The sequence below is a fragment of the Phaseolus vulgaris genome, chromosome 5 (genome assembly GCF_000499845.2).
Source record: "Phaseolus vulgaris cultivar G19833 chromosome 5, P. vulgaris v2.0, whole genome shotgun sequence".
In the NCBI taxonomy this organism is placed as follows: Eukaryota; Viridiplantae; Streptophyta; class Magnoliopsida; order Fabales; family Fabaceae; genus Phaseolus; species Phaseolus vulgaris.
In genome coordinates, this window is record NC_023755.2 from 39,516,298 (window position 1) to 39,529,848 (window position 13,551).

The 13,551-nt window shown below is 33.5% G+C and overlaps 4 protein-coding genes and 1 long non-coding RNA gene across 6 annotated transcripts; 3 read left to right on the plus strand and 2 right to left on the minus strand.

Moving 5' to 3' along the window:
* Positions 1–937: 937 nt before the first annotated feature.
* LOC137835931 (glyoxylate/hydroxypyruvate/pyruvate reductase 2KGR-like) lies at positions 938–5,798 on the minus strand. 2 transcript variants are annotated; one of them, XM_068644690.1, is made up of 6 exons: positions 5,627–5,798; positions 5,432–5,503; positions 5,300–5,336; positions 4,393–5,196; positions 3,703–4,260; positions 938–1,696 (listed from the first exon to the last, which is right to left on the minus strand). In XM_068644690.1, exons 4-5 carry the CDS (start codon positions 4,792–4,794, stop codon positions 3,742–3,744), a joined length of 921 nt encoding a protein of 306 aa, XP_068500791.1. In that variant the 5' UTR covers positions 4,795–5,196; positions 5,300–5,336; positions 5,432–5,503; positions 5,627–5,798; the 3' UTR covers positions 938–1,696; positions 3,703–3,741. The 2 variants fall into 2 exon arrangements, with proteins under 2 accessions (XP_068500791.1, XP_068500790.1); XM_068644689.1 differs by having other exon boundaries at positions 995–4,260.
* Positions 1,103–1,898, plus strand: LOC137835933 (dynein light chain 1, cytoplasmic-like). Its single transcript, XM_068644692.1, has 2 exons — positions 1,103–1,240; positions 1,353–1,898. Exons 1-2 carry the CDS (start codon positions 1,103–1,105, stop codon positions 1,500–1,502), a joined length of 288 nt encoding a protein of 95 aa, XP_068500793.1. The 3' UTR covers positions 1,503–1,898.
* A 1,664-nt stretch (positions 5,799–7,462) lies between the features above and the next one.
* On the plus strand, positions 7,463–10,784 carry LOC137835930 (rop guanine nucleotide exchange factor 12-like). The gene is made up of 7 exons (XM_068644687.1): positions 7,463–8,054; positions 8,208–8,324; positions 8,534–8,688; positions 8,792–8,866; positions 8,970–9,245; positions 9,349–9,669; positions 10,044–10,784. The coding sequence occupies exons 1-7, from the start codon at positions 7,793–7,795 to the stop codon at positions 10,449–10,451; spliced, it is 1,614 nt and encodes a 537-aa protein (XP_068500788.1). The 5' UTR covers positions 7,463–7,792; the 3' UTR covers positions 10,452–10,784.
* On the minus strand, positions 10,065–11,092 carry LOC137835934 (uncharacterized). Its single transcript, XR_011085172.1, has 2 exons — positions 10,947–11,092; positions 10,065–10,849 (listed from the first exon to the last, which is right to left on the minus strand). It is a non-coding gene; the product is annotated as an uncharacterized lncRNA (long non-coding RNA).
* Positions 11,093–12,841: 1,749 nt separating this feature from the next.
* On the plus strand, positions 12,842–13,503 carry LOC137835932 (small ribosomal subunit protein uS17c). The gene has a single exon (XM_068644691.1). The coding sequence runs from the start codon at positions 12,905–12,907 to the stop codon at positions 13,343–13,345; it is 441 nt and encodes a 146-aa protein (XP_068500792.1). The 5' UTR covers positions 12,842–12,904; the 3' UTR covers positions 13,346–13,503.
* The last annotated feature ends 48 nt before the right edge of the window (positions 13,504–13,551 follow it).

Here is a 13,551-nt window from a genome sequence, read left to right on the forward strand (position 1 = left end):
AACACAGTTGATGCAGTTATGTCTATGTGATTTTTGTGAATTACTAAGTAAAGATAGTTATTGAACTCTTCTTTTTCCCTATTAATCACTTATATATATTTACTCTCAAACTTCTTTTCTCGAAAAATAAAAAAGTCTTTTATACACATAACACGTGCACGTTTTCTCTACATGTCTTACGACAAATGTTTTTAAGTGTATTTTAACTTTTTAACAATATACTAGAGTCAAACAAAGTGAAAACAAACTTAACATTGGTTTGGTGTATGAAAAAAAAAATAGAAAAATAATATAAAATAAGATAATTGTTTAGTAGTTTTCTAAGAAAGAAAAAAGAACAATGGAAAAAATTTCTTTACAAAATTATATATCTTTGAATGAAAAATATATAATAAAATTATTTGAATATATGTAAATAATAAAAGATTATGCATAGTAATATTTTTAATCCTTTTAACTTTCTTATTTAGTATATTTCTTTCAAATTTATAAGGATCCATTTTGGGTCTGGCAAAAATGACCAAACTGACAAAATTCCTTTTATTTATGGCCTCACCGGTTGTATCCTTAGTTCCTCACTATTCGTTGACATCAATTTCCTCATATCTAATTTAAAAAATATTTATTAAATCTTTGATATATTTTAATATAGTTTTAACACAATTTAAAAAAAAAAACATATTAATTTTTTAAAAACTTAAATTTAATGTATAAAATTTTATTATAATTATAAAAATAAGAACAAACCATCTTCAACCACACAAAAATATCTATCTGTTAAAAAAAAACCATATTTATTCATATAAATCTTTAGTATATAACTGTATCTAAAGATTATAAGTGTAAAATTATTCTCGTATCATGTCTATGTCAAATTAAGAAAATATCATGAGAGGGAGTTATTCATGGATGCACATTTCCATAACAAGGACAAAAATTTGAGCTAAGAGAAATAAGGACAGAAAAGTTGCAGTATCTCTGCCTCAGTGCCAGCTTTATGGTAATTTGAGTGATTCCAAAACAAAACTGAAACATCATATATAGAGTGATATATGGTATTGTTATTGCTCAGTCTCTTGGAAAAGAGAAAGGGTGTGAAATCATGTTGGAAGGTAAAGCAGTGATAGAGGATACTGACATGCCCCTTAAGATGCAGATCCAAGCCATGGCATCTGCTTCTGAAGCTCTGGATCTGTATGATGTTTTGGACTGCACATCCATTGCTACCCACATTAAAAAGGTAACATTTTCTCTCATCTTTTTTCCATGTTACACAACATTAAGTAGTAGTCCTTTCAAAGTTAAAACTATCAGACATTGAGTGAGTTTATGGCTTATTTGACTCATGGTAGGAGTTTGATACGAAGTTCGGTTGTGGATGGCAGTGTGTGGTGGGTTCAAGTTTTGGGTGCTTTTTCACCCATTCCAAGGGAACCTTCATGTACTTTACATTGGAGACTCTCAATTTCCTCATCTTCAAAGGGGCTTCTTATCTTATCTGACTATATTCTCATGCAAAACCTTTTTAATCATCTTCTTTTTTATTCTGTATATAATCATAGCTTCGTCTTCTTCACTTCTTCTTTTTCTGCTTTGGATAAGCTCCCCTTAAATCTCTCTAAATATTGTGGATATTATCTGGTCTTTTTCCAACTTCTCTCTATCAATATATCAGAAGAAAGAAGAGGAATCTTGGCTATACCAGAAAGAAGAAGATTAATGAAACTGAAATTAGATATGAAAAGAAAGCCTTGGATTTGGGTCATGATATTTTGTATGATTAGTGGGGTCGTTCAGTGCTTTTACTTTTCCTTTTTTTAGATTATTCTGAGAAATATTATCTTCACATGGTTGGTGTGGATTGGCCAAGGAAAAATAAAAGAAAGATATTTCAAATATTTATATTATGAAATAATATACCACTTGATGCAAGAAGTTAAATTTTAACTTTAATAAATTTGTGTCAATTTTCAGTTGGAATGTGGTTTGAGCTCTAAATTTTAATTCAACATAAAAGGAATATTTCTGGCTTTTAACTTATGTAAATTCTATCATAAAAAAATCACTTCACTATTACATATAAAAAAATCATTTTTCAATAATACATCTAATTTTTTTTTTTGGCATTACTGACACAATGTTTATTACGTTAAAAATACGTTTTTTAAAAAATATTACAAACTCTAATTGGTTTATTCAAAGTTATTTTTGTTTAAATAAAATTAATTTATAAAATCAATTTGATATAAAATAAAGTTTGTGAATTTTAATTCAAACACGTGTTTGTTGGTGTGCCTAGAATATCTTTCAATGTAGAATTAGAGGCTAATATCTTGATATTGAGAAAATAATTTAAGAAAGTGGCTTCTAAATGTGCTTATTTAAACCATTATTTGAAATAATCATAGTTTACATGAACTTTGATTTAAGGAAATTTTATTATAACAAGGATATATTAACAATCTTAAATTTTTACAATCACATTAAAACTCTTAATATTATTATTTTAATATTTTTTATATCAATATTATTATTATTTTTATATATTAATTATAAAATCAAGTTTTAATATCTAGTAATTACATGTGTTTTCAATAATTGTAAGTGTATGTTTATCAGTGTATTTGAATTCTTTTATAATCTATTTTTTTTATATAAATTAAATCTTAAGCATGTAAAACTTGTTTTTCGTCGTAATTTTAAATAATAATTTATTAATAAGAAATATTTTATTAAAAACGAAAATAAATAATTAAGACAATAATAACAAATATAGCATTAAATTAATAATTAAAAAAGTATAATTGGAAAACAATAATCCAAAAAATATAGTAATAGATAGACTAAAAAGTTAGCATAAATCATTAGTGTAGATGATACTTTTACGTAGTAGAAGAAAACTTTTTATGAAACAACTAACATAAACATAAGCTAGAAAGTTTATAGTTTTTATGTCAGTTAAAAAACTATCATAATAAATTTAATTTATTTTGCTAATATATAAAATTAATGTAAAAATTGATTTTTTATAATATTTTCTATGAACATAATTATAAGAACCATCATAAAAAAATCTAACTTTTATGACATATGTTTCACATGTCACTTTCTATACTAATATTTCTAGAATTAACATATAACATGACACTTAGCGTCATAATTATAATACTTCAATTTCTATGAAAGATATTTTTAGAATTTATAGTTTGCGCTTAGTAGATCAAACTTTTTATAATAATTATCAAAATAAATTGGTGTTTTTTTAAAATTTGTTTTTTTTATCTAGTTTATTGCATTCACTAATAGTAATATCCACCTGCATATAATAAATTTACAATTCTCGCACAAATTAATTTATTGATAATTAAATGGTATTATACAATAAACATTATAAAAAAAAGTCAAAATATTACATTTAATTATATATTTAAATAAAATAAAAATTTCTACTACATGTAAAAAACAAAAAAATGAAGCACATTGCATCTTAATGTTTTCTATATTTTTATGCTTAGTAGAAATATTTTTTTGAATAATTAACTTTATCAATAAAAAGTGAAATTCTTGTAGTCTTTGAGTAAATATTTTATTATCTCTCTTCCTGAGTGCCAAAATTGAATTAGAAGGGACGCTAAAAACAAATGGTAACAACAGCAGCAAATGAGGTAGATGATTGGATTGCAACAAATGTGAGATACTTACTTCTTTGAATATTAAATGAAGGTAGGGTTGTATGCAGCATCAAATGATTGGAGTCAAAAGTGGGTTCCCAAGGAAGTGTGCCTCTAAGTTTGCAATCACAAGCTCTGCCATTGCCATGCAAGTTTCCACAGTGTCACTCCCCACATGAGGAGTCAACACAACATTCTCAAGCCTTACAAGCTCTTCACGCACATCTGGCTCTTTCTCAAACACGTCAAGGCCCGCACCACCTACTCTTCCTTCTCTCAACGCCCACACAAGTTCGGCCTCATCCACGTGCGGGCCTCGCCCAATATTGATCAAAATACCCTTTGGGCCCAACGCATCAAGAACTCCACGGTTCACAATGTGACGGGTTTCTGGGGTGAGGGTACATGCCACAACCAGTACTTCAGATTCAGCAGCTAAGTCAAGAACGTTAGAGTAGTATTTATACCCTGACTCTGCCTTTTCAGATCTCGAATGGTACCCGATTGGGCACCCAAAAGCCTCAGCTCTCCTCGCAATAGCCCACCCAATCCTCCCCAGCCCGATAATTCCAACCGCTTTTCCACTAAGCTGAATACAGTTCACAAAATCAAATTTAATTTAATCACTCTTCTCTCTCGTAAACCCTAAATGCATAAACTAAAAGCATAATAGTTAAATAAAATTGGAAGAAAATTACTGATAAAATGAGTGAGTGAAAACCTTGGGTGTGATGTGAGGAGCAGAGTTAGAGCGTGGGGAGTGAGAAATTCTGCAGAAGAGGGACAAGGCAAGGGCGATGGCGAGATCGGCGACGTCGTCAGTCAAAACGTTGGGCGTGTTGGTGACGGGAATGTCTTTCTCTCTGCATTTTCGGAGGTCGATATTGTCGTATCCGACGCTGTAGGTGGAGACAATCTCGAGTTTGGGCAAGGAGTCGATGGCGGCGGCGTCCACTCCGACTTTGACGCTGGCGACGACGGCGCGGACGGAGTTTCCGTGGACTTCGGCGAAGGCGGCGAAGGAGGGAAAGTGCCAGAGTTTGAAGAGGTTGAAGCGCTTGGCGAGCTCTTCTTGGATGTAACTGTGCATTGGGCAAGTCATTAGCACGCCCACTGATTCCATTTTCACAACGGAAGGGTTTAATTTAGATCAACAATTCTTTCTGATATCTCAAATCTGTTTGTAAAATCATCGCTAAACAACAAACTTATACAATGGGAGAACGAAAGAGAGAGAGAGAAACATGTAAATTAATTTTATTATTCATGTAATTGAATTGCAAAGGGTAGAAAATACAAATATTGATATGATTTCAAAACAAACAATAAGTATAAAAAAGCTAAACAAATTATATTAACCACACATATCTATGGAAGGAAAGTTGTAATCACAGCAGTGGCATTTAAATATTGGCGAGTGATGGGCTGTATTGGGCCCTAAACTTTTAAAGTGGTGGGCCGCACTGTTCTTCCACTTGCGTCTCCACCGCCATTTCCGTAGCTTCTTCTTTCACCAATTCCGCCGCTGAACCAAACCAACAGCATCAGAATCCATCCACACAGCAACACAATCTCATAACGTTAACCAAAAATTGTTGAAACTCCTCAGGGAAAGGAAAATCACATACCTCTCTGCTTTTCCATCCAACTATTCGGCGAATTCCACTAAAACAAACAAATTCAAAAAAAGAAGAAGAAGCTAACAAATCAGGAATCTAGATATATTATTTCTGTATCAACATGAATCCGATGCCGCATACCAGCAACTTCTTGAGATATTCATTCTCTTGTCGAAGGCGCTTCACATCATCTTGTAACTTTTCGAAACAGGCCTGCAACAAGTTAAATACATAAAGTTTAACATAGCAAGATGCATATATATTGCAAGATTTTACTAAAACTTGAATTTGATGTGCTTAAACGATGATGCGAAGTTTATATATGGTAACACTGACGAGGCTCCAATTATAGTCAGCGTTTTTGTTGTTGTTATTGTTCTTGAGAGGTTCTTTAGCCATGGCGTTGAAGTCCTCCAAAGAAAGTGTAGGTCAACACAACAACCCTTCTCCTATTCTCATACTCATATTTATACACTTCTGTACTTATAGTTACAATTTCTACTACTGCAATTTGGACTTATCTAAACACACTCTTAATCAGGGAAGATTCATGATTAATTAAGAAAATAGTATATATAAATCTGTATAAACATAAATATGCAAAAATTTCATCACAGTTAAATTAAACGATAACAAATACATAATAAAAATGATTCTACTGAAAAATATAACAAATATAAGTAAGACAAATAATCAAATATAAATAATAGTAAAACACGAAAAATTAGGAGAAGCTTTTCAAATAATTATTTTAGTCCGTAATATTTATTTCAAGAGAATACTTGTTTACATTTTTTTATAAAGTCTCACATAATTAAAAGTAAAAAATGATAATTTACAAATGTATAATGCCAAAAGCAAAGAATTTTTCTTACAGGAACTAAAATAAAATAAAAAATCAGTCATTTTATAAGAATTAAAATATATTGATTTTTTTTTTTTAAAAAAAGGACTTGAAACTTGTTTATCAAAATATCAAATTTCATTTTCAATGTTATTATTTAAAATTCACTCTTCTAATCATCATCTAAAATGTGTGGGAAAACGCGGAATGTGTTTATCCAGATCTAGAAAACACAAAGGTCCATTAATGTTTTTCTATAGAGTCAGTAATCTCAACGTTTGTTATTTATTGGAGAATCAAAATTACACATTGGTCACAAATAAAGAGATTAAAAGTTGAATTAAGTCACTAATCTATTGGTGGAGAAAAAAAATCAGATTAGAAGCCCACTATGTGTGTTAAATTTAGTAAAATTTAATTATTTTATTTAAATATTAAATTTGATCTATATATACTATTTTAATAACATCATATTATTATAATAATTACATACATCAAATTTTAAACAATTTAAATATTTATAAATGATTTTATAAAAACTTTTTTATTAAACATTATTATGCAACTTAAACACCTTAAATAATAACCATCACCTAAGATCATATTTTAATATGAGAAACTATAAGGACTATATCTAATATATTTTAATATTGAATAATTTGTATAGGTATTTGATAATCTACTATTTTGTATAGCTGTAGACAATCATATTTTGAGAGACATAAGATCTATATGATCATATTCCAGATATTGTGTAGACGTGCACACGCTTTTGCTTTTTTTCAGCAAAAACATATGGGGGAACTGCTCCTTCAATCTCACACACAAGGAAGTTCCAAATTATATGTTAGAACATAATAAACAAAAATTAATTTTACTTTAGAGTGAAAGTTTAATTACATAGGAAATCCCTGAGTTTTCCTTTCTAAATGTTGCAGTTACAGAGTGTTGGAAAAAACAGCATCCCTGTATTGTATTGTATAGTAAGATAGCTGTCATGACAGCACAGGAAACAGCACCATAATTTGATCACTCAGCAAGTATAATAAAGAAAATTCCATTGACATTAAAACATTGTTTGTTTCATTCTCCTTTGAAGTGTAAGATTGATTATGATTCAAAGTAATAGTTACTGGAACATAGAAACACAGAAGTAGTAAGAATTTGGAGTTGAAAAGCAGTAAGAGAAGAGGAATTTGATTGTTAAAAAAAGGAATGGTGCATGTCTGTCTTCCCTGGTCTTCAGTTATATTTGACCTTTACCTTAATCAACAACCATCCAATTTTCCCTCGCCATACCAAAGCAAAAGCTGCATTAACAAAAAAAAAATAATGCAAATTTTGTTTGTCTCACTCTTCACCCCAACCCATTTCTTACAACATGCACCCCACGTTCAAAGAACCCAGCTCAAAAAAGAAAGGCTAGCAAAAAAAACAAACAAACAACCTCCACCCTTTTCTCAAACTCACCAACTCCAAAAAGAAAAAAGAGAGAAAATACAACACCCTTTTCATTCGTTGCTTTGGCTTCCCCTCTGCTACTTTCCTTCTCTTCCACTATCTCCCTGCAGGGTCTGGAACACCCCATGTTTTGTTCTACTTCTTTGCACCTTAAAAGTTAAACTTTGCTAGGAAAAAGAAAAAAAAAAGAAAAAAACATGGTTCTAGCTGGAGAACAAGAGCAGGAAGGTCACAAAACCAAATTGTTTACCTTCAGAGGGATATTTGAGGGCGCTGGAAGGCACACCAAGAGCCTCAGCGTTGACACTGCTACCGAATTGGATCCTATAGAGGATGGTGCAGCCTCATCAAGAAGTCAAGGATCAAGGCCTCTCACTGATTCAGACAAGATTCCCAAAGCAAGGACGGTAAGCAAGGAAGAAATGGCAGCAAAGGAAGCCAAAGAGAAGCTCTTGCAAGGTCAATACCATTACTATTTAACAATCACCTTATCATTCTTAGTCAACTCTCCTTTAATTTCAAAATGTCTCATATAACATACCATCAAATTCTGTTCATCACTTTTATCTGATTTGTCTGTAAAGTTGACATTCATGGCTGGGATTAATTCAGATATGGAACAGATGAAGGAGAGATTTTCCAAACTGCTGTTGGGTGAGGACATGTCCGGTGGTGGAAAGGGAGTTTCGTCCGCTTTGGCTCTGTCAAATGCTTTTACAAATCTTGCTGGTACGTTGACTTTTTTTGCAGCAGCATTTTTGTTGGAGATCCTCGTGATGAAAACATTTCATTATTATATATGAGGTTGCAAACTTCTGAGTTATGATTAAAGTCCAATGAAGAAACATTTGCAATATAGCATTCTTTCTTCTTTCTTTGAGAGCTTCTTATCATGATATGTTGTGATGATTCTTATTCTGATCTCACTGAAACTGCAGCTTCTATTTACGGTGAACAAAAACGACTTGAACCAATGCCGGCAGAAAGGAAAGCAAAATGGAGAAAAGAAATTGATTGGCTTCTATCGGTCACGGACTACGTTGTTGAAATGGTTCCTTCACAACAAAAGTCCAAGGATGGTTCAAGTATGGAGGTAACCCTCTTTCTGTCTATTTCTATATAAATAGTATTTGTTCTTTCTATCATCATAACATAACTGCTATCTGTATGATTGAGCCTGATTTTTCATTGGCTAGATTATGACGACACGACAAAGGACGGATCTCCACATGAATATCCCTGCCTTGCGCAAGCTTGATGCAATGCTTATTGTAAGATCATTAACCTTGATTACCTCTTGAGTTCAATGTGATGATTCTCTTATAGGTTTAAATTGACTATTAATTATCCCGAGCAATTGGTGATGATGAACAGGAATGTCTGGATAACTTCAAAGATCAAAATGAGTTCTATTATGTGTCAAAAGATTCAGAGGATTCAAATCAAGACGGTGGAAGGAAAAAAAATGATGATAAGTGGTGGTTACCTACCCCTAAGGTTCCCGCAGACGGTCTGTCTGATTCGGCTAGAAAATTTCTGCATTATCAGAAAGATTGTGTGAATCAAGTACTTAAAGCAGCCATGGCAATAAATGCCCAGATTCTATCAGAAATTGAGATCCCTGAATGCTACATTGACTCCCTACCCAAGGTGAGACAAAAAGAACCAAAGGAAGCTTATAGTTAGCGTCTGGAGCAAGATTGTGACATCTATTTACATAATCTATTTCTTTTTTGCTTTTCTTCATTTGCAGAATGGAAGAGCAAGTCTAGGGGACTCGATCTATAGGAGTATAACAGTCGAATTTTTTGATCCTGACCACTTCCTGTCAACGATAGACTTATCATCTGAGCATAAAATTCTGGATCTCAAGAATAGATTTGAAGCATCAATAGTGATTTGGACGCGGAAGATGACCCAAAAAGATGGAAAATCTGGTTGGGGTTCTGCAGTGAGTTTCGAAAAAAGAGAGCTGTTTGAAGAGAGAGCAGAAACCATTTTACTTCTCTTAAAGCACCGTTTCCCTGGCCTTCCTCAATCTGCATTGGATATAAGCAAAATCCAATACAACAGGGTAAGACCATGTCCTTTAGTTTAGTTCTCCAATATCTGTACACACTCACTCTAGCTGATTAAAAAAAATCAATGAACTTCCCAAGAGATTCGTTTGATCTTAAGATTTAGACACAACAACTATGAGACTCGGACACTCCTTTTAAATAACTCCTTTTAAATAACGTGTCCGTGTCGGATACACTTATTATATATAGATTCGTGTCTTCGTATCCTACATTTTAAAGATTATACATATCCGTGTATCTGTGCTACATAGTATCTGAGCATATTTGGATTCCTTTATAATTTGTGTTGGCAACGTTGGAAGGGCCATTCAATAGAATGGTTTCACTGTGTTTAACTAACACGTTGGGGTATTTGTTATTTTGGCAGGATGTGGGGCAAGCTGTTCTAGAAAGCTATTCAAGAATATTGGAAAGTTTGGCCTTTACAGTTCTTTCAAGAATTGATGATGTACTGCAAGCAGATTTCCAAATTCAATGTCAAAATATACAGTTAGCAGGAAAAAGAATGAACTCAATTTCAAGGCCTGCTAAAGAAGAGATAGACAAGGGTAGTGGTGGTGGTGAAGCACCTTGTTCTATGACATTATCAGATTTCATGGGTTGGGGCTCTGATCAAGAGGAGTCAACGTTGAAGAAGGACCCCTTTGCAATTCCAGATGAGTTATATAGTGACGAGGATCCAAAGCAACAGAAACTCCCTCACGTAGTGACCAACAAGAAGATGTCATATCTTGAGAACTTGGGAGTCTCGAGAAGCCCAACATCACGTCATTAAAAGCGCATTAGAGTGATAGAGGCGTTTGTTGATAAATTCTTTCCTTCTTACATAGGAATGAACATGAACATGCAAAATGAATGGGTTTGAAGCATGGTCAGAGATATAAGAAGGATTTGTAGTGTAGTAGCTACTGAGTGGTGGTTTTTTGACGATACCTAGCACCAATATCATCATCATCCATGACCTGTCAACTCACGCTTCCTTTATGTGACTGTGACAGTGTTGTTGTAGAGATCATGTCACAGGCCAATATGCGTAACATACAACTTCTTCTAATTTGCTTTCTGTAAATTTGGATCATCCCAAGGAAATCGAGTTTGTTATGGTCAATCGGCTTAACTCATCACATCAATTGCATTAAAACATCTTCATTCTTGAGTTTCATTCATCCCTCACTGCTACATTATCCATGAAAATAACTAAATCATCATTACTATACAGCAAACACTATTTATTGGACCAGAACTAAACATGATTTAATAGAAGTAGGACCTAGCTTTGGTGGAAGTTGTGGACCTTTCTTCATTGGTAGAATGTCAGCTGAAGCAGTGGCAGGGTGGAACCACCCTCTTTGTGAATGGAAATAGAAGAACTTGCTCTGCAAATCCTTGTCAACGAGGGAGTTATAAGTTTGCATTTTTAATGGAACTAAGTTGTGTAAGTGCACAAAATCTTATTGTAGCCACTCCTAAACATATATACAGCTGAAACTATCCAATATTGATTTCAATGCCTTTGCATATTGATTTAGAATTCACAGTGTTCCGAACTCAAGTTCACGATATAACATTCTTAGGATGTCATCGTATTTGAAATATTTTTTAGTTTTTAACATGTAATTCATGATTTTGTTCTTAAAAAACGTTAAGTGAATCGGAAGAAAAATAAATATATAAATTATTATTAACATCTGCTTCACATAGTTTAATAGTCTTGTATTACAAATTGTTGACCTGAAATTCTTGGGTCTGAAACTATTTTGAGGGCTTGAAAGAGAGCTTGCCAGAGAAGCCATGTTGTGCTTTGTGCTTCACACATCACACACACAGTCACATTGGTTTTGATATGTCACAAGAATCTCATCTAATTGCCACGTGCTCGTCTTCATTTCTTTGTGCATACTATGAAAGTCTTTCATGATATGCCACGTGGTTTCCAGATGGATAACCCTATCCTCTTATATTTCTTAAGTTTAAACACACGTTAGAGTTTACAAAAATTGACGGACGCATCTTGCCAATGAACTCAATTAGATTTTTTAACACGTTTTTTTATGTATAGGATTAGTTTATTCTTTCGCTTAATTAATTCAAATTTTAAATAATTATAGAAAGAAAACTATTATTAAGAGTTTAATAATTTATAAACTGGAATCTAGTTCAATTAAAGTTAACTAAATAATAAGAAGGCAATGAGAATGATGAAATATTTGCTTAACATGGATATATATAAAACATTTTTTACGCATTTTAAGGAAACAATATACCAATGGTTGTACCATATAAACAAGGTAGGTAGTTTCTTCCTGCACCATATATTTTTTATATGCACCTAACATAAATTTTTAAACTCAATATTGTCCTTGTCTTGTTTGTTTTGAAAAAAAATAAGTTGTAGATAAGTGTTTGGTGTGCGTTTTGAACGAAGTTGGTGGTGGTGTAGTGGTTGTTGTGGTGATGGAGGGAAGTTTTCACTCTTAGTTGCGATGTAGATTGTTTTGAGGTAAGAAACCAACCACCATGTTCGTTCTTCATTTTTTTCAGCAGAGATGTCACCGGATCTCGATATCCAGAAGCTTGCATGTATGGTTACAGATGCAGAAATTCGGAAGTCATTGTCACGACTTTCAGATATAAAAATCCAGAAAGTGATTTTTATTTCTCATTTAAGCTTCTGAATGGACATTAGAAGTGAGCTATGAGTTCTGGATATCCATATTCAAAAGTGTTTTCTAAGTTTTGGATTTTCATATCTAGAAGTTAGTTCTGAGTTCTAGATTTCCATATTTGGAATGGTTTGATTAAGCTGTTGGAGATCTCACATACATAGACTAGAGATGAAGACAATTGATTGTATATAAGTGAGTGCAAACCTCACCCCCAATGAGCTGGTTTTATGAGGTTGAGTTAGGCTTAAAGTGCACTTCGTATTATAAACTTATTATATAATAACATCCAAAAGGCAAATATTGTTTATTGAGATCCTAAACCTTAAACTCTAGACCCTAAACTTTTCGCATATTGTTATAGTGTTGCTGGCTGCATGTGAAGAAAAATGGTATAGTACCAAGAGAATCAACCAACAAGGTATTCGCTGTTTGGGCTTTAGGCCCATGTATATTGGGTTACAAAGGAAGGGAGTTGGGGATGTAAGAGAGAGAGGGAGAGTGATAAGGAGATAAAATATAAAGTAGAGAGAAAGAGTGATTGACAGAAAGAAAGGGATAAGAAATGTGGCTTCTTCAGCTCCCATCGAAGCTCTCAACTCCATTTCTGAACGGCCACGCCCATGGCTACAACCTTCTCTCAAAACCCAATTCCGGCGTGGCGAGGCCCCAATGGGCACCCCCGTCTTCCGTGCCCCAAATAAAGGCCATGAAGACAATGCAGGGAAAGGTTGTGTGCTCCAGCAGCGATAAGACGGTGGCAGTGGAGGTGGTCAGGGTGGCCGTTCACCCAAAGTACAAGAGGCGCTTCAGGAAGAAGAAGAAGTACCAGGCCCACGACCCAGATAATCAATTCAAAGTGGGAGACATTGTCCAGCTCCAGAAGACCAGGCCCATCAGCAAGACCAAGACTTTTCTCGCCCTCCCAGCTCCCCAAAGGCCCTCCGTCCAACCCTCCCAGCCCGAAGAGCTTGCCATTCCTTTCGAATCCCAGCCTCAGCCCTAGACTCTCCTCAATTTCACTCCCTCACGCGTATTTTATCCAATCCTCTTTTTTTCGCTTTCGTCTTTATGTGTTGTAATTTCCATGGTGCAACTCTTTGTCTATGTGCAATTCTTATCATTCTAGCTACGGCTATCATATATAATCGTCGTTTTCTTTAATTGATTATCCTTGCTCGATGATAGTTCAGAGGATTGAGAGAATTCAGG